The sequence below is a fragment of the Apostichopus japonicus genome, chromosome 9 (genome assembly GCF_037975245.1).
Source record: "Apostichopus japonicus isolate 1M-3 chromosome 9, ASM3797524v1, whole genome shotgun sequence".
Lineage (NCBI taxonomy): Eukaryota > Metazoa > Echinodermata > Holothuroidea > Aspidochirotida > Stichopodidae > Apostichopus > Apostichopus japonicus.
The window spans coordinates 7,241,756-7,268,227 of NC_092569.1; the positions used below are offsets into that span (position 1 = coordinate 7,241,756).

General features: G+C 36.4%; 1 protein-coding gene across 6 annotated transcripts in view; it reads left to right on the forward strand.

The window, feature by feature from the left end:
* The window catches only part of LOC139973202 (transient receptor potential cation channel subfamily A member 1-like), a 47,881-nt gene that overhangs the window by 14,234 nt on the left and 7,175 nt on the right, over nucleotides 1–26,472 (forward strand). For 2 of the 6 annotated variants that reach the window (XM_071979712.1, XM_071979713.1), the window contains exons 2-17: nucleotides 3,730–3,963; nucleotides 4,220–4,252; nucleotides 5,739–5,892; nucleotides 11,236–11,411; nucleotides 12,629–12,736; nucleotides 14,908–15,016; nucleotides 15,506–15,651; nucleotides 16,545–16,678; nucleotides 17,411–17,459; nucleotides 18,252–18,455; nucleotides 19,470–19,639; nucleotides 21,006–21,170; nucleotides 21,976–22,090; nucleotides 23,400–23,566; nucleotides 25,684–25,768; nucleotides 26,377–26,436. In XM_071979712.1, the coding sequence (XP_071835813.1) occupies nucleotides 3,838–3,963; nucleotides 4,220–4,252; nucleotides 5,739–5,892; nucleotides 11,236–11,411; nucleotides 12,629–12,736; nucleotides 14,908–15,016; nucleotides 15,506–15,651; nucleotides 16,545–16,678; nucleotides 17,411–17,459; nucleotides 18,252–18,455; nucleotides 19,470–19,639; nucleotides 21,006–21,170; nucleotides 21,976–22,090; nucleotides 23,400–23,566; nucleotides 25,684–25,768; nucleotides 26,377–26,436 (2,001 nt within the window). In that variant the 5' untranslated portion in view covers nucleotides 3,730–3,837. Of the gene's footprint in view, nucleotides 1–1,545; nucleotides 1,606–1,708; nucleotides 1,835–3,183; nucleotides 3,964–4,219; nucleotides 4,253–5,738; nucleotides 5,893–11,235; nucleotides 11,412–12,628; nucleotides 12,737–14,907; nucleotides 15,017–15,505; nucleotides 15,652–16,544; nucleotides 16,679–17,410; nucleotides 17,460–18,251; nucleotides 18,456–19,469; nucleotides 19,640–21,005; nucleotides 21,171–21,975; nucleotides 22,091–23,399; nucleotides 23,567–25,683; nucleotides 25,769–26,376; nucleotides 26,437–26,472 lie in introns of those variants that run through there. The other 4 variants (XM_071979714.1, XM_071979710.1, XM_071979709.1 and 1 more) reach the window with 4 other exon arrangements.

Here is a 26,472-nt window from a genome sequence, read left to right on the forward strand (position 1 = left end):
TAAATATTAAGGTCTACCAGATAGTAGGTCTATATAGAGCGAAATACTAAAATAAAATGGGCAAAGAACGGTATAACCCATCCCATTATTAAGACATGTCCCGACATTAGCATTCATGGAAAGTCTTTCCACTTCTAGTATCTATACATTTGACACAAGTTGTTTTCCTTTTTGTCCGTGGTAACGAACGAATCCTATCGTATCTTATTTAGGGTGTGTCAGAAGTTAAAGTTGAAGATTTACAGTCTTGTTCAAGACCGATGCCCTCTCACATGACTTAACAACACTATAACCCCTGGTCATTGGTAACTTGTCAGACCCACACACCAAAGTGTTCACAATTCAACCCCTCCTGGGAAACTACAGTGCACCACATCTACGTATCCGCTGGGGGACTTCCCATAGGGTGCAACCCCAAACCGGTGCACGCAACTATATTTATAAGTTACCTCGTTAGTCTCCATTTATACACCTGGGTGAAGGGAGACAATGGAGATAAAGTGCCTTGCCCAAGGACACAACGTAATAATCTGGCCAGGGCTCGAACTTGCAAACATTAGATCGCCAATCAATTGCCGTAACCACCTGACAACAAAGTTCCGGAATAAAGAAGCAAGCCTAACCACATCCCCAGTTACATGCCTCGACATTTTTTTACACATAGATATAATCGTTACATTGATTTATATCATATCAGCGGGCTCGTTTTGCTAATTCATTGATTCGAAGTGCCCAAAACTCGGAATATTCAGGCTGATATAAGTTGTTTTATATTGGAGTGTTCATGCTACAACAAAGCGCTTTTCAAATGACAGGTTTATTCTTAGGTTACATATACTGTATTGGATCCTAAATGTATCAATGTTCTGGAAGAAGGTTATGTTCTTCATTCAGGACCCGGCTGTCCCGTAACAATGTGAGATTGCTTCATGACTGCGTGCGTGTTGAGTTAATCAAATTAAATCAAATCACAAATTAATAAATCATAAAACAAATAACGATCCAACCTTAAAGGGACTACATGGTGGTACAACTACTTAAAACCTTAAAGAGACTACATGATGGCACACAGTTACTATATAACTTAAAAGGACTACATGGTGGCACACAGTTACTACCTTAAAGGGACTACATGATGGCACACTTACTATATAACCAACAAAGAGGAGTTTTACCCCTGATCGACCTCGCGAGAAGCCCTATTGGGGATAAAAGCATTGTTTTTATAGAATAGACAATTTTTTTATTTTTTATTTTTTCTTGGGAAAGTTGTCTATGGTTCAGTCAAGGAGTTGCTGGTAAGTGAAGTATTATGTAATAACATTGTATAGAAGCCATAAATAAACACGAGTTCGGAGCTAAAGAGTCAGTTAGGTAGGGATCTCTAAAGGGGAGGAATTTCTAAGAAAATAGGATTTTGGAGACGGTTTCTATTGTTTGGGTCGGAGGTGGTTGCTACTTTGTCGGAATTTTTTGTTTTGTTCTTAATATATACGTAAGTACACCTGCAGTCGGGGGCTAGAACCACTTAGGTAAAGGATTTTCTATTGGGATGAGGCTTTAAGTAACAGTTTTGAATATGGAAAGGTTTTGGTTATTTGGGAAGTGAGTTACTGCTACTTTGTATTTCAGAAGGAGTTTTTCGATCAATGGGTCGTTCTAGAGGTTGTTTTTATATAGTTTGGTGTTAAATTCTTCGAGTAGGGTGGATAAAGATTTTGTGTTTCCTTCGCGGAGAACGTGAGAAGTAGCTATATATGAAGGGATTTTTTGGGCAAGTCGATAAGCTGTGGTGTGGATTCTATTTAAAATTTGTTTATTGGGACTTGAAATGGTAAGCAAGGAGATGCTCCCGTAACTGAGAATTGGTTTTACTTTGGATTTGTAGATTTGGATAGTGGTTTTCGCAGGGAAATTATACTTGTGTGAGAGGATTTGGATGTATTTAAGGTGGGACCAGCAGCGTCCTGCAGTTCTATTACAATATAGATTAAAGGATAATTTATTATCAAAAGTGATACTGAGGAAGGTTGCATTGGGAGAGGCAGTGATTGAGGTGTTAAAAAGATTAATTGTGGAAATATGGTTACGGTATTTTGAGTTTTTAAAGGAGAAATTGACTAGGTTAGATTCTCCACATCGAGCACCAGTTTTCGAGATGTGTAATTGCTTTTTTAATATTTAATTCCGTCATAAGAATATTTTTACTGGTGCTCCAAATGGCTATATCGTCAGCGTACTGACTGTAGTTGCAATTTTTTAGAGGGGGGTGTTTAGATCATTTACAAAAGGGTGTAGAGGAGGGGGCTTAGAACAGCGACCTGTGGGGTGCCAGCACGAAGTGGAATAGGTTTTGATTGTTGGTTTTTGTAGTATATTTTTGTGTTGCGATCACTAAGGAAAGAGGAAAGAAGTCTGGTGTAATTGGAGGGGAGATTAAAGTTTAGATTAAAGGGACTAAATGGTGGCACAACTACTATATAACCTTAAATAAACTACATGGTGGCACAACAACTATATAACCTTAAAGAGATTACATGGTGGCACAGTTACTTTATAACCCTAAGGAGACTCCATGGTGGCACAATTACTATAAAACCTGAAAGAAAATACATGGTGGCACACAGTTACTATATATGTGTCAAACAACCACAAACTTTCATCGTACATTTCATGGTTGCTTTGACAGATCTGGAATGTTTTCTGCATATTAAAACATTCGTTTGAAGACAATGTGTTCCAAAGTTTCATGTTGACATAAGGCAGTGTCCAGTTGGTTGGCAATGCTCAGTAATGATCAACTTTGTATTCCTGCTTTGAATCAAATGTTTGCGCTCGGTTGGTAATTTCCGGGTATTTCACCATATCTAACGAGTATTACTCAAAATAAGATTGCAATTCATGAAACGCCCTCTTTAATGTTTTTCATAAAGTGAATATTAATAAACCAATGGGAATTGTTTTATTAGTCGACTGGTTTAGATATTATTAGTCAAGTTAACGAACTGTGTTATTTGTCATAGGATTTCAGTACCGACGTAGTACAAAATTGACAATTTCGGAAATTAAAATGCAAAGAGCTTCTTCATAACCTGATCTTGTGTGTTCTTATTTGATTGGTGCTTATAATAATAATAAATACTACTTATAAAGCGCCTCCCAGAAAACTCGAAGCGCTGGTATATATTGCCTCTGGTCTCTCCGCCAATAGAAATCCACCAACAAGTAATACTAGCCTATAGATCTGTTATCGGTTTCTACGATAAACGCACTTAAGAAGAGTCGTGAAAATGAACTAATCAGTTTGGTCGCTATACGACTTCGCAATCCTGCTAGATAATTGACGTATTTGAGCCTGTCTTACCAGAAGTCTAATAACGTATGTTGGCTACACTTAGAAGTTGAATAAACAAAATAATCAATGGTTGCTGTGAGGGTATTTATGTGATCTGAGGTAGCCAGAATATTGCAGTCTTATAGACATAACAAGGGTGTAAAGGGACGTCGTGGATAAACTAATAGCAATACTGGATATCGCGTGCCGAATCATGACTGTCATTTTTTAGCTGTGAACAACATTCTTTTCTATATGAAAACTTTTTCACTTGAAGAAAGAGATTTCCCAAGTATCTCCGTTATTCTAAAACTATTCTGCGAGCATTCTTTGAATAAATACATGTTTTTCGTTGTTCTGTTTGTGCTTTCTGTTTTCACAATACCAAAATGAAGGACAAAGGATGGAATAGAGTCCTTAAAAGTGCTTGGAGGCTTGAACGAAGAGACGAGAGAGACACAAATAATCCTCCTCTTGATGACTTACCACTCGTAGACCAGAAAATGCGTCCTAAAAATAAAGTCACCGCCTCGCCCGAAAAGAGTCTGGACCATGTATCAATGGAGGAAGTGAAAAGGGACTTAAATAATCCGGCAAGATTCATCACCTCAAAGAGAGAAATTAATACGGTGAGACATTTTACAAATATGCCTGATGGGACCTTTTGTCCCCCCGATTGATTGATGTAGCGACCACTTAAGATAACAGTTGTGTTACATAGGCACCACAACTCCCTCGGGCTTACGTGATAGAGTTAGATATGTTATTATTATTTGAGGTAAACCGTAAAGTAAAGTACTAATAATCGAAATCACCAACAAAACAATAGAAATGCCCTTTCCAAACTAAATTACAAACTGTATTTAATTACTATTTCCTTTACAGCCATCAGAACAAAGCCTTTTGTGTCCCATTGAGGTATGTAATCGTACCCCGTGTAATCAACGTTGCTCGTACATTTAAATGTTTGTAGTCATAGAGTGTTGAAAGTAATTTGGTAGGCAACATGTTGTATCTCTTACTTGGTAGGCTTCCTTGTAGGGAAAGACTTCTAACCTACAGTTGTCTCTGTTGTGTTCCTGGTGTTGACGTAGAACCGCACTAACATCCTTCCTTTTGCACTTTCCTTTAAACCATATTTTATAGATACCCGGTGTCTGCTCCACTTATTTTTCCTCCTTTCTTTCGTGTTTATTAACAAGTAATAATTGTTCAGTGGTAGATGATGTAACATAAGCTATCTACATTCCTCTTTAAGGAGTGAAAACCAGTCTCGGTGTATATCTTGCGCTCAACACTAGATTCTGGTACTCTTGGACTTAATTGTTATCAAAACAGTCTTTATATAAGGGATGGAAAAATTAACAAATTTTCAAAGTATAAAATTGACTTCGCTCTTTAGTCACAAAAGACAAGAAAACCAAATTGTGTTTTTGTAATGAAGTAAGCTATCGAGAAATTGTGCTACAAAATTACTAAGTCCACTGTGTAATCTCTTATAACATTACTTTGTTTAGTGTATTGTTTGATGTTGTTGTTTTTATCAATCTTTATATTCTGGAATGATCTATACATCATATTGATATTAAACTCTGCACGACTGTCTCCTCATGATACAGAAAAGAGACACTACTTATAAAGACACCCTATATACCCCTATATAACCCTATAACCTTTATATGTATGTATATATATATATATATATATATATATATATATATATATATATATATATATATATATATATATATATATATATATATATATACAGTTAAATTCTCCCACAGTCGATCTCTTATATAGGTGATCTATTCTTTAGATCGTCTCTCACAGTGGAGATCTCTTACAAAATGATTTCTTATTTCGTTGATTTCTCCCACAATCTAACTGCGCTCCCTATGATTAGCAACATAGTGTTGTCCCTAACCTTTCATTGAGTGTATTTGCATCGCAATATGTTCATCTTCTTAGTATATATGTAAGTACTGGCTCTGTAACCCTCTAAGACCACGGCACAACCTAATCAGGTTGTCTTTTCAATACATTTTGCGCAATTCCTCATGACGGTGTTGAAATTCAAAATCCAAATTAGTTCTTTAATATTCAAATAGCGTTTGAAACTGATTATATTAACGTTACTACATTTTCGGTGTCAAAGTTCAATACTCAACAATGTATAATCCACCTCAATCGTAGACGAAAACACTCCAGACGGTATTATATCTCTAGGACTATATAGTAGGGCCTACTCATTAAACGTCTTCACTCACAGCACGTGAAGAGCAAATATTTTATTTTAGCGAAATTGCAATGTTCCTTATGATATCGCCATTCTTTATCAATATAAATCCCATTAGATGTCATGCATTTTCATGTCCCTCTTTTCTGCACTTGAATCTTACAGATAGTGAGCAAGTCGTTACCAGACTTCGAACAAGAAGTACAAGAATCTCCGTGTCTGGTTGTATCTAGGGATATTAGATGCGCTACATTGCTTCACCATGTTGCCAAGCTCGGAAAAAGAGACTTAGTTGAGTGCTTACTGAGGTACCAAGCAGGTATGTGTAATTGTTATGGTTACATGTTGACGATCTTAACTGTCTACCCTCGTTGATGCTAATGGACATCAAACTTTTCTTGTTCTAAATAAATACAAAAATCATAGTGATGGCTGTCGTGAGCCCGAGATTGTTGTTTTAAAAGTGGGGTTGGGAGGAGCTGATGTCTTGTACTTTTTACAATGGGTAACATTTCACGAATTACTTCTATATAGTTAAAGTCCTACCCTTACTTACCAGAGTTAGTGACATTTTCTCGGGGACATTTTGCATACTCGGCAGAGAGATAGTACATACATAGTGAATACATACTCGGCAGAGAGGTGGTACATACATAGTTAATACATACTCGGCAGAGAGATGGTACATACATAGTTAATACCTAATCAGCAGAGAGATGGTACATACATAGTGAATACATACTCGGCAGAGAGATGGTACATACATAGCTAATACATACTCGGCAGAGAGATTGTACATACATAGTTAATACCTAATCAGCAGAGAGATGGTACATACATAGTGAATACATACTCGGCAGAGAGATCATACACACATAGCTAATACATACTCGGCAGAGAAATGCTACACACATAGTGAATACATACTCGGCAGAGAGATGGTACATACATAGTTAATACATACTCGGCAGAGAGATGATTCATACATAGTTAATACATACTCGGCAGAGAGATAGTACATACATAGTTAATACCTAATCGGCAGAGAGATAGTACATACATAGTGAATACATACTCGGCAGAGAGATGGTACATACATAGCTAATACATACTCGGCAGAGAGGTGATACACATACATAGTTAATACATACTCGGCAGAGAGATTGTAGATACATAGTGAATACATACTCGGTAGAGAGATTGTAGATACATAGTGAATACATACTCGGCAGAGAGATTGTAGATACATAGTGAATACATACTCGGCAGGTTATGGTACATACATAGTGAATACCTAATCGGCAGAGAGATGGTACATACATAGTGAATACATATACTCGGCAGAGAGACGGTACATACATAGTTTATACATACTCGACAGAGAGATAGTACATACATAGTTAATACCTAATCGGCAGAGAGATAGTACATACATAGTGAATACATACTCGGCAGAGAGGTGATACACATACATAGTTAATACATACTCGGCAGAGAGATAGTACATACATCGTGAATACATACTCGGCAGAGAGATGGTATACGTGCATAGTTAATACATACTCGGCAGAGAGATGGTACATGCATAGTTAATTCACAGTCGGCAGAGAGATGGTACATGCATAGTTAATTCACAGTCGGCAGAGAGTTAACAAGAGATGTTTCAAATATTTCAAGAAGCATAACTGACATCTTCAGACATGTATGCAATACGGTTTAAAGTTTATTATTCATAAGTATCTCATTTACATAAACCAATACTTATTGTGGCAAGGATAAGCTAAAACTACACAGAAAAGAAACATATGACTATTACACCAGTAGTTGTCCTATTGGTTCTCACGTTTTTGTTCTTATTTTTGGCCTCACTTATAGCGGAATTAATAAGAATCCAAACTGCGGTTCGGTGGCATACATTTTCGTTTTAAATATACCGGGTACCCACAGACGCATTGAGTGATGTTCAGTCCATTTATAAAGATGGAAGAAATAAAGCGGACATCACTTCTACACAAGATCACAACTTAGACTATTTGAATGTTGAAACAAGTTACATATAGTGTCATACATATTAAGGGAATAAATTGACAAACGCAAGTAGCTTACTGTACTTAAAATGATCCGATCCACAGATCAACGTTAAGAAATTATACAGGCTTCAGTGTGTCGCTTCGCTGCCTGCTTTCACTACATATATTGCGTGCAAAGGTGTACTCTTTACAGCGGTGCTATTGGAACTTTTCCGTTGTATTTCGCCATTGTCGAGATTCACTGCCAAATAAAAACTTCAGGTTTGGATGTAATTACGTTGGGGAAATTACCAGGCGCCGTTTACGATACTTAAATGTTGTCGAGTTAGATTTTGACTATGACCAAACTATCGATGCGAATTAATCGTGTAAAACGGTCTTAGTTTGGCAGTGAGTTCATGAGCTGTGTCTGCATAGGCTGTTGATCTTAAGTTGTGTAGTCTCTTGAACCAATTTCATCATAGACAGGCCTTGAAAGTAACGTTCGGCTTTCGTCACGTTTATGACTATGGAGACTAATTTAAGGAGTTTGAGACAAGTTGGCTGTTGTTGCTGCTAGGATTTTTTGTTAGATAGATACTCTTACAACCTCAGATTTTCATTGCGTTAAAGATCGCTTTGATCCGTGTGAGAGTTGGGGTGGGGGTGGGGGGGGGCCCGATACGGCACTGATTTGAGCCAGAGACACAAATAGTCAGGATTCATAAAGTCTGTGTAATTCTTATCAGTTATGAACTATACCTCATGGGGACAAACATAAAGTATGCGATAACAACATGCTATATATTTGTCATGTGAAGTGTCTCATTCGAGTCATCTAATATATTATTATTATTAAAAACATTGAGTAACTGTGTCAATTTTGAGCGGATGTTACCTCAAAGTAGAGCTTAGGTTAATTAAAAACGCAATTTTTCTGACTTACAACAGATATGACGGTTGTTATTGTATCATACATTTACAAAAGATTATTTTGGGTCTCTTACATTTTTGCAACATATAATACACATATTAACTTATCGTTGCTGCTGTAATTCATACACAACAATTTTGCACTCCATTAGTGTACCATTCTCATAACGGATAGTGTTACCGTGCACCTATACATTTAATAAAGGCGTCAGTTAATGAGGCAACTGATAAGTATTAATAAAAAAAACTCCATTTGGCGTCATTTACGTTAGTGATCTAATCGCTGCAATCAACGGAGCGGTAAAGTGAATGGGAATACATTAAACTCTCGTAATAAAAGAATAATAGGAGGATATCGTTTATTGCATTTTTTGTCTCTTCTGCCAAAATGGAACGTGGGATGAAAGGATAACATGTAGTAATTATAGTGAGCTATTAAGGGCTTTTAAAATCAGTTCCCACTATATGTATACATTAAATAAACAAGTTTGAAGAACATTGTTTTTACATATTTATATTACTTTATAGATACCTACATATATACCACCACGGGTGATAAATGCAGTAATTATCATCAGATTTTTTTTTTTATGAAACCATTTGAATATTATAGTTATCAAAATTAATTTCTTAGGCAGGCCTATGTTTCGTCGAAATATTACAACATTTCTGGTCAAGTACATTGATTTCAATGCAAAATGCTTTGATTTGTTTATGCTTCACTGAAAGGCTCTTCATTAACATAAAACTCGATGTCTTATGTATATGAAATCCGACGTCAAGTCGAGCTATAGTTGCCCTATCTATATAGAAGAAGCGTGTCATATATTCTCATGTGGTCTGTCACTTGTTTTGTTGTAATGAAATGAAACATTCTGGCCAAGTGTTAAAATCGGAAAATGTTGCAAGAAATTCTCTGATGTAGAGGTCAATTCCTCTCCAGTGATTGACCTACATAAAGTAATTGGCACGTTTGCACCTGCACCCGTAAACCTCTTGCAAACGTGAATTTGTGTCATGTATTCCTAGTAGCTGAAAGCGAGACTCATTAAGATAAGGAGCAAACCAAATCGGCACCTTTATATAAAGTACTAATGGGTGATCATCACTTCACTGACCCCATTCATCATTAGATAGTCAATTCAACACCCTTCAATAATAGAACATACATCATCGATTGAATGAAGGTATATCCATGATGATGATGGTAACTTTCTCCGGCAGCAAGGCTTAGACATATAATTAGGTGAGAGGTGCACAACGAACCCGAATAATTCATAATTCCGAGACTGATAGGATGACATGCAGACAAACGAATGAAGTTAATGATAGGTTTCAAGTGATAATTAACTTTGTATTGTTTACATGAGTGTGGTAGGTAAACATCTTACTGATCGATTGGTCGTTCCACTATATTCAGGGTACAACTCTGTACAATGTCGATTGTATATACCGAGTACATAACACGAACCTTGAATCGAATGGCATCAGTCTTAAGATGCAAAATATATATATTATATATATATATATTATATATATTATATATATATATATAAATATATATATATTTATATATATATATAAATATTTATATATATAGGCTATATAAATATATATATATATATATATATATATATATATAAATATAAATATATATATAAATATATGTATATGTATATATATCAATGAAAAATATATATATGTATATATATATATATATATATATATATATATATATATATATATATACATATACATATACATATATTTATATATATATATATATATATATATTTATATATATATATATATAAATATATGTATATGTATACGTATATATATATATATAAATATATATAAATGAAAATCGTAATGAGTTGGAAAATCAAGAACAGTGAAAAAACTTATATTTATATATATATATATATATATATATATATATATATATATATATATATATATATATAAATATATGTATATGTATACGTATATATATATATATATATATATATATATATATATATATATATATATAAATATATATATATATATATATATAAATATATATAAATGAAAATCGTAATGAGTTGGAAAATCAAGAACAGTGAAAAAACTTCCAGCCTCCACCGGATATCGAACCCGGGCCTCCCGCTTTGTACGCGGACACGCTAACCAACTAGGCCATGGACGCTGATTGTATGTCCAGAGGTTCTAAACCGGCAAGGAAGGTCGTAATTCCACTGTAGGCGTTTGTCACCTGTATCGAACCATACTAGTTCTGTTTTCGGTGACATATTTTGCCTTACTCTCGAGATCAAACATGATGCTAACCAACTCGAAAATCATTTGTGATTCCTTAAGCCGGATCTCGCAAGAGATACTTTGAACAGACTTTATGGGTGTCCGCGTACAAAGCGTGAGGCCCGGGTTCAAATCCTGGTGGAGGCTGGATGGTTTTTTTTTTTTCACTGCTCTTGATTTTCCAAACTCATTACGATTTTAATATATATATATATATATATATATATATATATATATATATATATATATTATATATGCTATATGTTATATATTATGTTATATATATGTAGATTGTTTTTGGGTGTAATAAGTCAGAAACATTAAGATGACTACATTCTTGACCGCATTTTTTTCTGTGGGTATCTGCACCATCGTAAACGTTGTGATTCTATGTTATTATAACAATTATGTCTTCACAGATATCAACGCAGTAGATGTAGACAACTCAACACCACTTCACTGGGCGGTGGAGAGTGATGATCCAGAAATAATCGACTTACTGGTCGCTGCTGGCGCTGATATCCACCATCGCAATTTGCCACAGATGACTCCATTGCACCTTGCATGTGATATGAATAAATCTCGCGCTGTTGAAGTAGGTGGCACCCCCCCCCCACCACCCCACCCCATGTAGTTAAACATCAATTGAACTAGAATATGGTTTATGCATGTGTAACTGTTAAGGTTTACCGATGGTTCTATGTTTAACGTAAAAACGATATCACGGCCGAACATACCGAGTCTAGATTTATTGTTGACTGTACCTAAAGTGAGGTCTTAAATTAAACTAAATGGTAAAATTTTACTATAAGGCTTCGAATTACTTCAGGTAAGTGAATACTAGGCTCTCGCTCTCTGCCTTACATCGTAAATTGTTTGAAATTAAGCATCGTCGACGTTATGTTGGTCTGAAGAAATGTCTGCTTGGTTCTGCCGTTTTAAATTACTGCGTAACAAGTGGATTCCTACAAGATGACGAAACACCATTTGCATTATGCCGCCGATAGCCTATTTGCGTTACAATGTATGAAAAGTGAATGTGCGTCAAAAGTATAGGACAAATGGTATTGGTCTTCTTTAAGGAGAAGGAAACCAATCATAACCATCAAGGGATATTTGATTGCTAGAAATTTCTGTAAGTGGGAAACCACTGCGCCATAGAATAAATTATCAACTTTATACCTCATAGTAATTGAATATCTTCGAGAATATGAAGGGGAAAAAAACTACAGGAAATAGCCTCACATACATAAATGTTACAAGACTGCAGAAACTTCTCTGATTCATTCACATATGAATTTAAAGTTCTTCTGGGATTCCTGCTTTTCTGTGCACCTTCTTAGTGGAAGCTATCTACTCCATGGACAGTTTCTGCTAATGGTCTGTGTAATATATACTTGAATTATGTGCCCAAGTCGTAGTTTAATCCTCAACATCATTTTAAAATGAAAAAGCAAAGGATTATTTGAAGAACTTGCCAGATAGAGGCTTGTTTCCATCATATGTTGTGACATAGTCGCACAGTTGTTTTACGCAGTTATCAAGGAGCAATTTATTTTCCGGATAAAAGTGACCATCGGCCTACATCGGACTTACTAATTATGTTTGTTCTTGGTATTTTTTCTCTAACTTCCGTCGTGTAGTTAATAATCAACTAATACAGAATGTAGAGATGACATACGGTAGTCCAACAAAACAGATAATGAGAATTGACAGATAATGCTTTTATATCTATTGGAAGATAACAGGAGGTTGAAAATATGTATGCAAACACTTCCAGACACCTCTCAAGAATTGTTTTGATTCTTGCAGGCTCTCTGTAAAAGCCCAACATGTGACGTCAATGTACGAGGAGAGAATGGACAGGTACCTGTCCACTATTGCGCCATTAAAGACAGCTATGAAGCCGCCCAGAAACTGGTAAGAGTATAACTAAAACATTCATTGTAGTATGCTACAGTATTCGCAATTTATGCCACAATTTGACGTAACTGTTCATCACCAATATTGAAGAATAATATAAATATTTCGAAAAGTTGTCAAGACGTTTTCAAAACGTAAACAAAAAAGAGAAAACTATGCATGCAAAGGGAATTAGAGAATTTAGAAACTTAAACATGACAACAGCCCTGAACGATTATCCCGAATATGCACAAGTTAATTTATGACGATATGGACATCGGTTACATATCCTTTTGTTTGCTGTACTTTCGCATCATACCGTGATTTATTATGATATATATATATATATATATATATATATATATATATATATATATATATATATATATATATATATATATATATATATATATATATATATATATATATATATATATATGACATAGGCTATTGCAGTGAACGAACAACTATACCATAACCAGAGCTAGTTAATATATGCGCTGACCTTTCAGGCTTCAAGTATATAAGTTGGATGACAGACGGCAGCAAACAAGAGATTCTACTTATTCATATAACCGCACTTTAGTCCAACACTTTTATATAACACATATATTGTTCCTCAGCAAACTAATCTCTCACTAGCATATCAGTACAACGATGATTGTAAATGAAATCTATTAAAGTTACAGACCGACTGCAGGATTGTTAGTTAAATGCCGCAGTTAAATTCGATCAATCCACATTTGTAGCCAATCAAACATGAATCTGAGCTAATGTAAGAGACTGGCCAACCTGAAACCTGACGATGAATCGATTTCACGTCTGAAAAGATTACTCTCAAGAGCTTACGCGTAATTAGTACATTCACTTTGTATAAAATGTTGAGACTGTCTGCTACATTTTGGATTTGCTATTAATTGTTCTAGCACTGACGTGCAACTAAATCAAGCATAAGCAGACGAGAGCGCTGAGCACATCATTCTGCACCTCGGTGCAGTTTCAGTATACTATTATCTTGGCATTTAGGATCAAATCATTCTACAAGGGAAAAAGTTAAGTTGAGCATTTACAGATTTCTCATTAAATAGGATGTAGGACGGCAGCTTTTCAAACAGTACTTTCAAGACCACACAAGTAGACTGATAATGGCCTGTTCATCAATTTCATGAATCTCCTGACACCAGATATCAATTAATAAGGCGAGTGATATATGAACTTCATTTGCACATTGATTGCGCAGTGTAGATGGTAATGGATCGAGAATAACTCATTTCGGTTGAGTAAGCTTATTAAAGTACTACGGAAACCTATAGCCAATTTGCCCGTTGCCAAGATTTGAAGTTTTCATAAATCTGGGAAACCCATTAAATATGTGCAAACTATGAAGTGGAGTGTTGCGCTCATCAAAATTTCTTATTTTAGGCCTTACTAAGTTAACACCAAATTACAAGCCCATATATATCATTTGATAATATAATGTTCCTCTTTTCAAAGATGACAATAAAATGTCTCATTTTTTTATGAGGGCCACAAACATGTGCCCATTGTCCTTGAAGCGAATGTTGTAAAAACAATGGAATAACATAACAGAAAATTATGCAGCCACTCCCTTTACATCATTAACATAGTTAGCTAATGTTTATTCATAAATAAAACTAGAATTAAGAAATGACGTAAAATTGAAAATCTTTGATGGATTTTGATGAGAGTTGCAGCTATTTTTCATGATTTCAAATCCTATTAGAGTGATAAGGACAATGCTGTTCATAGGTTTCTCCATTTGATGAAACGGAAAATTATTTCTCACCGACAGTTAAGAGAACAAATCAAAGCAAAAAATAAACGAATATTACAGAACACAACTATACATAGTAAACTAAAAGTACAGCCATGACTGTAACAACAGGCAATCATGCACTGTGACCAAAACTCTTGGTAAGCGAGTTGAACAGGTGCATTGCCTCAGGTATTGGTATTGTGTAATCTGTAGAAAACCATAGGATGACGGTTTTAGGCAAAAATACTTCAGTGACTGGCTTTTGTCGGCCTCCGAAAAGTAAAATCATTCATTTTATCGTGTTAAATAAAAAGAATGACTTGATTATTGAATTATTATAGTCCAACAAAAATACATTGATATATTTAGAAACAATAGGTACAATATATTTGTCTTTGGTGTTCTAATACAGATTGAGTTTAAGCCGATGCTGTGCTTCAAGGACAATTACGGAGTGTTTCCGATCCACTGTGCCGCAACGAATGCGTCCAGAAGAGTGCTGGACCTTCTCCTAACTGAAGGTAAACTCAAACATTTTTACTACTACGGCTTTAGCCCCAGTTTGGATTAATTCCCGACTTGAAGCAAGTATATGTGTTTATGTCAGCTTAACGTTATGTGTCATATTCAACCATCAAGCATATCAGCACATAATACAGCATAGTGATAAGCATAAGGCGAAATGAATGCAGCTTATTTCAGATGTCGAATTGCAAATATAGTGGTGAGTTTATACTGTGTAATACAACATTGTGTTCGATGTTACGCCTCAAGCTGCAAGGCTATTCTCACCCCATTGTAAATAGGCACAAACAATTGAATATGCCTCCAAGGCTATGTGAACAGTAGTGTAGCATAGGCTTGATAATCTTATCACGATTTCTCGCACTTTTATTAATAAAGACTATTTCGGTCCATCAAATTACTGGATTCATGATTTACAAATGTATAGGACGTCAGACTCTGAAACATTATATCATAAAACGCTGTACATGATTTCTACTATACAGCTGCCAAATGTGGTTACACGCGAGCCCAATTGTTGTCTTTCACCGACAAGGAGCAAAATACTCCACTCCACGCGGCTGTCAATGGAGGCTGCATTGATGCAATACGTGTTTGCTTAGAGTTTGGAGCCCCACTGGATGTACAAAGCGTAAGTTTTGCTTCCAGCAACAACAAAAAAGCTATCACACATGTGTAATGCTATAGAGTAAAACGGATTGCCCATTATTGGTTATCAATCACTATTTATTTTTTTTTCTGTTTCTTTCAACACCTATTTAGTTCATGTTTACAGCAACCTAACACAATTAAGTGTATGTCGGTTATGAACTCGATGACATGTTATTTTAACGTTCCACAACGCGTTATGAATAAAAGGTGATACCAGATGTCAGTAAAATGTTACTATTAGAATAGGCCAAGCTTAATAAGACCAACCAAAGTGACCGGCTTTTGAACTTTCAGATAAAGTATGTCACTCAGTATATGGCAACATAGTTAAACCGGGAAAGATATGTCAGTGTTACCTATGAAAAATACTAAACATGAGTAAGATTACTTTAACTTTAAGACGACGTTTTGGGAGCCACTAGTTATGAACGATGTCCTTCAGGGGATATCAACTTGTTATGCTACCTGTACTGTGTACAATAGTCTGACAATAAATCTTAATATTACTGTATTCCAACAACGTTAACTTGTTGTACTAGTCATGGATCTACTCGGAACAGTTTTTCGATTCTTGTTTGTTCTTCTTTCTGCTGTATTCTAGATAAATATGGTTTTTAAAGCATATCTATAAGCTGCCCACGTCGACTCAGTTCATGATAATATTGGCCTAGCCCCCTAGAGTGATTTGTATCAAGTATATAATGAGGCAAATAAAGTCATTGTAAGAAACAAAGAAGAAGAATGCTAATTAATATATGAATGTGATAAGTGATCAATTAATATATGATTTTTCAAGTAATCGAACATTGATCAAATTGATGATTTAGTTTTTATTCAGTCACACGTTAGAGAGATCGGGTCTTTATTTTCCAGGATACAAACTGTACGCCCCTTCACCTGGCTTGCTCCCAAGGTGCCTTGGATATCGTTACAATGATGTTAAAGATGAAGAAATCACCAAAGACCCTTAATATGCTGGACATGGATAATATGACACCTCTGCACAGGTCAACTAAATTCTTATTTAATAACAGTCATAATAATAATAATAATAATAATCAGCAGTTATTTTTAAGACGCTTAAGCGACCACAAATGTGGGAGAAACCCGCAAGGGCTTTATGGATTACAACTTACACGTCGGGTGGCTCACAGTTCAACATTTTAACCCTTATTTGGAATCTTTTCATTTAAGAAAGTTATTTAAGATGGGAGAACCGTAGATTGCTCTTGAATGTGAAACCCAAGTTACCATGACCCCGTCGGCCGGGTATCGAAAACCCGTACCCTCCCGATTGCTAAGCCTCATTGCTACAAATGACACCCGCGCTTTATCCACTCGGTCACAGCACCGCACTTGGTCAAGGGGTGTTCACACCGAGGGGCTAGTTGCCATTCCATACCTGATCATATTCGTTTCACAGAAGGTCTGTGTTTCGTTTGCTTTGAATTAACTTAGACAGCTAGCCGGGATCAGGATTAAGATTGACGAGACAATTCTGTTTTCTTACTTTCTGCAAATAATATTCATCCGCCGGTAAGTTTACCGTGTATTTTCCATTGGTCAGTGCACGGTCAGCTGAAGACAACGGGTCAAACAGATTTGAGAATTTGTAACAAATATGAAAGAATCTTCAACATCCATTTTCACTCGCTAATGCAATTAACTATCGTTAGTTGTTTGGAATTTCAGATATTCGTTTCCTTAAGGCTTACATCTAACATTTATTTTTCCAACAGAGCAGCGATGTTTGATCACGTGGACATAGTGGACTTTATGTTAGATGAGGTAAGTCATTTCATTTGCATATTTCAACACGAATCCAATTATTAATTTCTGTGTGATGTCCACTTTAATCGAATATGCCACAACATTGGATGCAGGTATATAGTATGTTCATGTGTAGGAAAATCCATCAAATAGTTTTTTTTTAGCTCCAGATGCTGTCAAATTTTCAACTTTTTCAGCGGCTTTGTTTCTTACTCTTTCCATTTGAAATTTTGTGAGCTTCTTTTGGATTAAACTTTTCCTATTTCCTCATGAGAGATCATGAAGTGATGAAACAATATGATTTTGGTAATATTTAGTACTTCCGCAAAAAGTTGTTTTTAGTATTTGCACACGACATTGTTTATTTCTGTATCAATTCGGGGTATTAACAGCCTTAAGTTGAGCTCAGTTGTGTTGCTTCATTTACAAACCTTTATTCATAAATGTATCATTTCTGGTGGTAGCATTGTATCATGAGGTTGTGGTTAAATTAATACAATTATACAGCTTTTTAATATTGAAGAAGATGAAGATGTTAAACTTTATCCATGTTTAAATTAACTCAATTTGCAGGCTTTATCACTCTTCTTCCTTTTTAATTTGGGTACGGAGATGGAATCGCTTGATAACGACCACCGGTATAGAATTACGGAGATGAAAAGGCAACAATTTTTAACAACAGAAAAAAGATCGACACAAGTATGATGTATGCAGTGGAATATCCAGACGAAGATAAAATGTTAAACTTTATCTATATTTAAATTGACTCAATCTACAGGATAAGTTTCATTATTATTAATTTTCAATTAGGGTGCTGACATGGAAGCCCTTGATAACGACCAGCGGACTCCCCTCTTGCTCGCAGCATCTCGTTCAGCGTGGGAGGCGACGGTAACGTTAGTGAGGAGAGGAGCTGATTACAAGGCTAGGGATGTAGACAACAAAAACGTACTGCATTTGGCCGTTAGAAGCGGTGGTAACTTGGACGTTATCCGAAAAGCAGACATTTTCGAGGTACAATGGTCGCTTAGATGTCATTTGTATACAAGCTAATGATAAATATTTAATAACAAGAATAGGCTGTATCAACATTCAACAGCTTGGTGTTTATGTGGAAACAAATTAAAGTTCCATGAGTAAAACGTTACTTGGTTTTTTGGTTAATGACTCCTGTCATAATCATGTTATAACATATATGATATGTTAATTAGCTGCAAGGCATGACAATAAAACGTCGATTGTATTATTATTATTATTATTATTGCATGCAGAATAGTTAGGAAATGTTTTATTTTTGTGGCATATGAAGGAAAGTCAATATCACGTGAGATGTTCAAATATCACTTAAATGAACTCACATTAAGGGTGCATTTTGAGTTGACTTGTACCATCTCCATATTGCCTATGTAGTTCCAATACATGAGAGACCTATGATTCCTTCAATCCACGGCAGAAAGTGTTGTGTTCGAAAATGTGATTTATTATTTTGCTTCATTTGCAATTCCTTTGGTCTTTTCGGCATTTCTGCCGGCAACAGTTAGACTTTCGAAACAATTCACGAACCTCAATACTTAAAGATCTTCTTACTCATGTGACGGAAATGAAAAATATTATGTAGGCAATGAAAGTCCTGCACGCTCGGTGCCAATCTCCTATGTTGTGTATCCTAGCACACGTATGCCTTGCAATTGCAGATAAACTCCTTAAATTATACATATTACATATTTTCCTGTCTGTTATTAAGTGATATGGAATGTTTCAGTTCATTTATGGTTGGTTAAAACATTACTATTAAGTTTTCGCGGGCCGCATTAGGATTTGCAAGATTTCTTGTGAGCCGTACATTGACCACCTGCGTTTTAATGATCTATTTGCTAACACCAGACTCTGATAAATTCCAATGTTAATTTTAATGTATAGTTAAACAAGGCAATTGATAACCTTGGTATCCTAACATGATACAGTATATACGACACGGCAGTACATATTTGTATTACTTAAAGTAGTATTAACGGTCTTGCTCTACAGCGTTCCGATTTTTTAGAGCTTCTTAACGAGAAGGACATGTATGGGTGTGCCCCCATCCATTACGCCACAAAGGGTGGTAACATTAAGTCCGTACAAGGACTGATCGATCTTGGGGCGACAGTGAACTTGAGAGACAATAAGAAACAGTCGCCACTGCATTTCGCTGCCAGGTAAGCAATGTATTATTGTTACGACTATACTATCGTACCTTATTGTAGAGCGTTATTATTTTTGTAGCGTCGCATTTTGCTGAGAGCAATGCCTTCGCGACAAACTTCAAAAACCAATCAAAATTTAGTATTTTGACAATTAATAACATAGTCACCCTTCATGCAATTATTTGTCGATATAAGGATATGTAATCAAGCTCACTGAAAATCAAACTGACAAAGAACTAGAATAAAACGTTAAGTTTACATTAATTGTGTGTGTTAGTCATTGCAGAGTATGTTTCTGTCTATGTTAAGTTTGCATTCCTTTGTGTGTTAATCATTGAATAGTATGTTACTGTCTATGTTAAGTTTACATTCCTTTGTGTGTTAGTCATTGCAGAGTATGTGTCTGTCTATGTTAAGTTTACATTCCTTTGTGTGTTAGTCATTGCAGAGTATGTTTCTGTCTATGTTAAGTTTACATTCCTTTGTGTGTTAGTCATTGCATAGTATGTTTCTGTCTATGTTAAGTTTACATTCCTTTGTGTGATAGTCATTGCATAGTATGTTTCTGTCTATGTTAAGTTTACATTCCTTTGTGTGTTAGTCATTGCATAGTATGTTTCTGTCTATGTTAAGTTTACATTCCTTTGTGTGTTAGTCATTGTATAGTATGTTTCTGTCTATGTTAAGTTTACATTCCTTTGTGTGTTAATCATTGCATAGTATGTTTCTGTCTATGTTAAGTTTACATTCCTTTGTGTGTTAGTCATTGCATAGTATGTTTCTGTCTATGTTAAGTTTACATTCCTTTGTGTGTTAGTCATTGCATAGTATGTTTCTGTCTATGTTAAGTTTACATTCCTTTGTGTGTTAGTCATTGCATAGTATGTTTCTGTCTATGTTAAGTTTACATTCCTTTGTGTGTTAATCATTGCATAGTATGTTTCTGTCTATGTTAAGTTTACATTCCTTTGTGTGATAGTCATTGCAGAGTATGTTTGTCTATGTTAAGTTTACATTCCTTTGTGTGTTAGTCATTGCAGAGTATGTTTTTGTCTATGTAATACGGTCTGTTACTGTCAGCATGACAGCGGAATTTATACTATATGATTAGTTGTGAAGCCTTGTAATTATTATCACGTATATTATTTACCATTTTGCCACATTTTGGACACTATTAATGATGCAGTCGCTCGACCTTTTCAAACACTTGATGAAGAATTTGAGTAGCGGTAATCAGACACAGCATATCACAGATATAGAGTACCTTCTAATGGTTGGGTACTCTGTGTTAGCAATGCTCTCCAAACCATTCATACCTTTAAAATGTATCCATCATATATATGATACATGTAACATTATGACTCATTTCCTGGAATAGATATGGTCGATATAACTCTTGCAAGAAGCTGTTGGACAGTGTGATTGGATATAAGATAATCAACGATTCTGACAACGATGGACGCACTGCCCTACATTTAGCGGCCTTGAATGGTCACCGGAAAGTAGTTCTTTTACTGATCTCACGAGGGGCACTCATACACAGGTAGGTTTCAGTGTCGGTGTACTGACGTGGTTGGTCAGTCTTTTCGTATATAGCAGACATACCGGTACATAGATACATTGGTTGAAGAACAGCTGTTTACTTGTTTACTCAACACTCATACATATGTAGCATACGTCTTTAATGCTTGTGTCGGTGTACTGAGGTGGTTTGGTCAGTCTTTTCGTATATAGCAGACATACCGATACATAGATACATTGGTAGAAGAACAGCTGTTTACTTGTTTACTCAACACTCATACATATGTAGCATACGTATTTAATGCTTGTGTCGGTGTACTGACGTGGTTTGGTCAGTCTTTTCGTATATAGCAGACATACCGATACATAGATACATTGGTAGAAGAACAGCTGTTTACTTGTTTACTCAACACTCATACATATGTAGCATACGTATTTAATGCTTGTGTCGGTGTACTGACGTGGTTTGGTCAGTCTTTTCGTATATAGCAGACATACCGATACATAGATACATTGGTAGAAGAACAGCTGTTTACTTGTTTACTCAACACTCATACATATGTAGCATACGTCTTTAATGCTTGGTATAACAGGACATGTGTTGGTCGGGGAACACGGATACATGTTTGTCGCCAGGTTGTAACTAAAATAAGTAAAAACATTCTATACCAATTATAGGTGCAGCTTTATGTTAGGATTAACCTTACTTCATATATGAATTCTGATACGTTGACGAGTAACAACACCTAATCAGATAGATGCTTTGCCATTAAATGCACATTGGATACATAATAACTGTCTAATTGTATTCATCTATGATCTTAAAGAGATTTCCATGGCCGATCCCCGCTGCATCTTGCTGCGAGTAACGGTTACACGGAAACGATGGAATCAATCCTGTCAACTCACAGCTACCTCTTAGACCAAACCGATGACGATGGGGTATGTAATCTATCTAACCAGGGGCGGACTGCAGGGTCTTAAAACCGTCCCGGGCATTTTTCACCTAGACCGGCCCATTATTCATTGATATGTTACTACTAGTGATCGCTGTCATGGGGGGAGGGGTCTAAGGGGAGCGGGTGTCCCTCTCCCCATTGAGATTTTTTTGAAGTTAAGGAATGCCTAGATGCAAAATGGTGCTATATTTCTCAATTTTGTAGGTTACATATAATACTTTAAAAAAGACCCACAAATAATTTCCAGAAGCAACGCTTGATTAAACTGAGGAAAGTTAAAAATGTAAAACAAAAATAGGCAAAAATATATGTTTTAGACTGGATTTTAATTAGTTTTTCCAGCATTTTGTGACAACATGCTTGCAAAAATTGAAAAATACCTAAATAAAATCCACTAGAAATATATATGTTCAATAACACGAGCACATGTCAACTTTCTTGCACAAAATAAACAATGCCCATGCGCACAACACTTTTGAACCGTAAAGGCCCTAAATGTATTTCCGAACACATTTACTAACAATCACTGTGTTACCAAATTGTTTTTAATGACAAAAAATACACGCCGAATTGTAATATGATAATTGCAGTTTTTGACCTTAGAGACTCGCACACTGCACGGTAAACAGTGTGTACCGCTTTATGCATTATTATAAACAAGCGTAACTAGCCGGGACAAAACAGACAAACAGAACGAAGGGAAGATACACTGTCATGGATTGCGCTATATGATTGGTTGTAATTGCACAGATTGTGATTGTACATGCGAAATCACTCTGTCTATGTAAGTTTTGCATATGTGGAAAGAATCTCAGCCTTTCCTTTATGATTCCCGGATAAGGAATAGGAATAGGGATTGCCTTTGATCTCAACACAAAATTTTAGCCAATAACCGACTTGACTCCGCCGCGTTCCTTATTCCCACAAGTTATGGTCTCGATTCACCACCATAGGCAACGTGACGCAATTTTTTCCCTTAAATGTAAAAGATATATTGCCAATGGTTAAAGATCAAACTTGGTCAAATTTGTGCGAAAATGTGTTCCACAAATTCCAAACTAGCAGGCTAGTGTACTTCAAACGTGGTGGATGTATGAGACTGGGCCTCCAGAAGTATGAAATCTAACAAATTCTAAGATGAAACTAAGATTGCTTACTGGCTAGTGTTGTAATTCAAACATATTTCGAAGAGGGTAACGCGGCCAGCTCTTATCTCCTCCGTCCCATCAGACAAGACAAAACCAGAGTAATGGTACCCTCTTCTTTCACACCTTGTTTCATTCTCCTCACAGGACACGCCCTTGCTTGGTGCTGCCCGAGAGAACCAGATCTCATCGGTTAAATACCTGGTGGGACATGGAGCAGCATTTACTGTCAACACTAACGGAGAAGACATAATGGATATCATCTTTGCAAATCAAAATACGGAGGTTGCTATGGCTATTATTTCACATGACAGGTAAATGCATGCATTATACCTACCTATTGCTATGCACTATGAAAGCCAATACACATTAAAAGTCTTACACTATACTTATTGAAATGTTAATCACATTTTTATCACAGGCGTATTTGTAAGGGTATATCATTAGTATAGCAGTAGTATAATTCGTGCTACTTCCCTCCCCCTGGGGGCCGAATCGTTTTTCGGGGGGCTGTCTCCCGCTTTTCGGAAGCCGTTTCGGGAGCCTTCGTATTTTGAAATGTTTTTCGGGATCCGTTTCGGGAGTCTTCGTTTTATTAAATGTTTTTCGGGAGCCGTTTCGGGAACCTTCATGTTTTGAAATGTTATGCGGGAGCCGTTTCGGGAGCCTTCGTTTTACCGAGGTCCTCACCGATGTTGTCATCGTGTATTGTAAGTAATGCGTAAACAAGTCGTAACGCGTTCATCATCTAATTTAAGAAACGCTCAAACGAGTTGTAGCGCAACTAGATGCTATGATGTCATCGTTAGGTTGGGATTGCGCCTATAAAAAGATGAAATATTTCAGGACGGTATTCAGTTTGATTTCGCATCAATATTAAGAAGGAGCGAGTTATTCAAATCAACCACACTACTGGCTGGTTATCATGGACGACTAACAAACATTTCCAGAAATCTCAGACGAATTGTACAACGCCGGCAGCCGTACTACGTGGCAGAAGATAAACCATACTTTGTGAATCAAGAAACTAATCAGCGCTTCGACGAACCCCGAAGCTTTCGAAAGACATTTCAGGTTCATCACCAAACTTGACGCTCTTTGAGAATTGTATCGTCGATAACTTTATTCATTTTGAAGAAGTTCCCCCAAATTTTTATAAAGAAGAAAAGCAGAGAGAACGGAAACCTGCAGAAGGAACTGCACAGTCATCAAGCCGGAGGAAACCCGTCGAGAAAGGAGAAACGCTGGATAAACCTTGCCAGCAACGTATGGAGGAATGTAATGACCAGATTCCGGGGAAACAAAACCTGTGATGGGACTTGTCGTCTGCATATATGCCTCCATGATGGACAGAGTCCCAGATGGGTATTTGAAACAAAATTGCGAGGGTTGCGACATAGTGTGGACTTCTCAGCTCGATCACCGTTGTCTGAACTTTGGGTCGAGCGTGCCCGTTACCGAAAAACAGGAGACAGCCCCCGAAAAACGAGTAGGCTACCTTCGGCCTCCAGAGGAGGGTCTCCCGAAACGGCTCCCGAAAAACATTTCAAAAAATGGAGGCTCTCGAATTGGCTCCCGAAAACATTTTAAAAAATGGAGTCTCCCGAAACGGCTCCCGAAAACATTTAAAAGAACGAAGGCTCCCCAAACGGCTCCCGAAAAACGGGAGACACCCCGAAATTGGAAAACAGGGGGAGGGGGGGGGGGGTTAAGTAGCACGTTAAATACTACTTATACCCGATGGAAAGTGCATCCCATGAACAAAAGAACACGCCTTACTCGCATAAATCCTTCACAAAGAACATTTATAATGGATAATTGCGTGTGATAACGTTTTGCTCTATTCATTTCATTAAATCAGACTGGTGCACAGTTTGGATATATTTTCTTTCATGTTTTACCTGAAAATGGCGTTGACGGTACAAGTATAGTAAAATGTAGGCCTAGTCATAGAATCCATTGCGCACTTGAGACCTCACTGTTTCTAACTTTAATTAATGTCTTATCATCGAAGGTAATAAAGATTTTATAAAGCCTACACGAAGAAAATATTTGTAGAAAACACCGGTACATGTATGTAAAAGTGCTTTGTTTTCCCAGTCTATAATCGAATCTACAAATTCGAGTCCAGAAATGTTACTAGTATTTCAGAAAGTGACCGAGAATATAGGGAAATGGTGTCCTGATGTATTAGCTATATACTTACAGGTGCCATTCACAAGCTGATAAGTACGTTATTTGACTTCCTCTGCCCACGAATAAACGTTATTTCTCGCATACACGATTTGGTAAGGTATTCTTTACGTCTACAAATATATTATAACAGTCGATGCATTTAGTTTCCGAAACAATCTATATCTCTGTAACATGTACCTTGATGTTGCTTTTCCTACAAGTATTCTTAACTTATTGAAATTTCCAACTAAAAAAGGTGGACTGAAGTCCTGTTGCCACCAAAAGAGGAAAATCGCACACCGATAGGACGCCTTATAGAACTGATGCCGGACGTGTTTCTGGTAAGTAGCACTCTTAGTTTATTTCAAGGTAAATAAGAACGCAGCACAAACTCCTCTGAAATCTAGATGTACACCTCAATCTTAGATCTGCAAACTTTTGTTTTTCTTTATTAGCTATTTTCTAGTCTCTCTAGTCTGTCTAGTCTGTCTAGTCTGTGTAGTTTGTCTGATCTGTCTAGTCTGTCTAGTCTGTCTAGTCTGTGTAGTCTGTATAGTCTGTCTAGTCTGTGTAGTCTGTATAGTCTGTGTATTCTGTGTGGTATGTCTAGTCTCTCTAGTCTGTCTAGTCTGTGTAGTTTGTCTGGTCTGTCTAGTCTGTCTAGTCTGTCTAGTCTGTCCAGTCTGTCTAGTCTGTCTAGTCTGTGTAGTCTGTCTAGTCTGTGTAGTATGTCAAGTCTGTCTAGTCTGTGTAGTCGGTCTAGTCTGTCTAGTCTGTATAGTCTTTCTAGTCTGTCTAGTCTGTCCAGTCTGTCTAGTCTGTGTAGTCTGTCTAGTCTGTGTAATCTGTGTGGTATGTCTAGTCTCTCTAGTCTGTATAGTCTTTCTAGTCTTACAGGAATTTTTTAGATTTTAGAACTAATATCTACGATATGATGTTTATTCCTTAGAAAGTACTGGACCGAAGCCTCATCAAATCTGAAGTCGATGTCCGAAGTCCAGATTATTGGGTATGGATTTATTACCACATACCGAAAACTTATAGT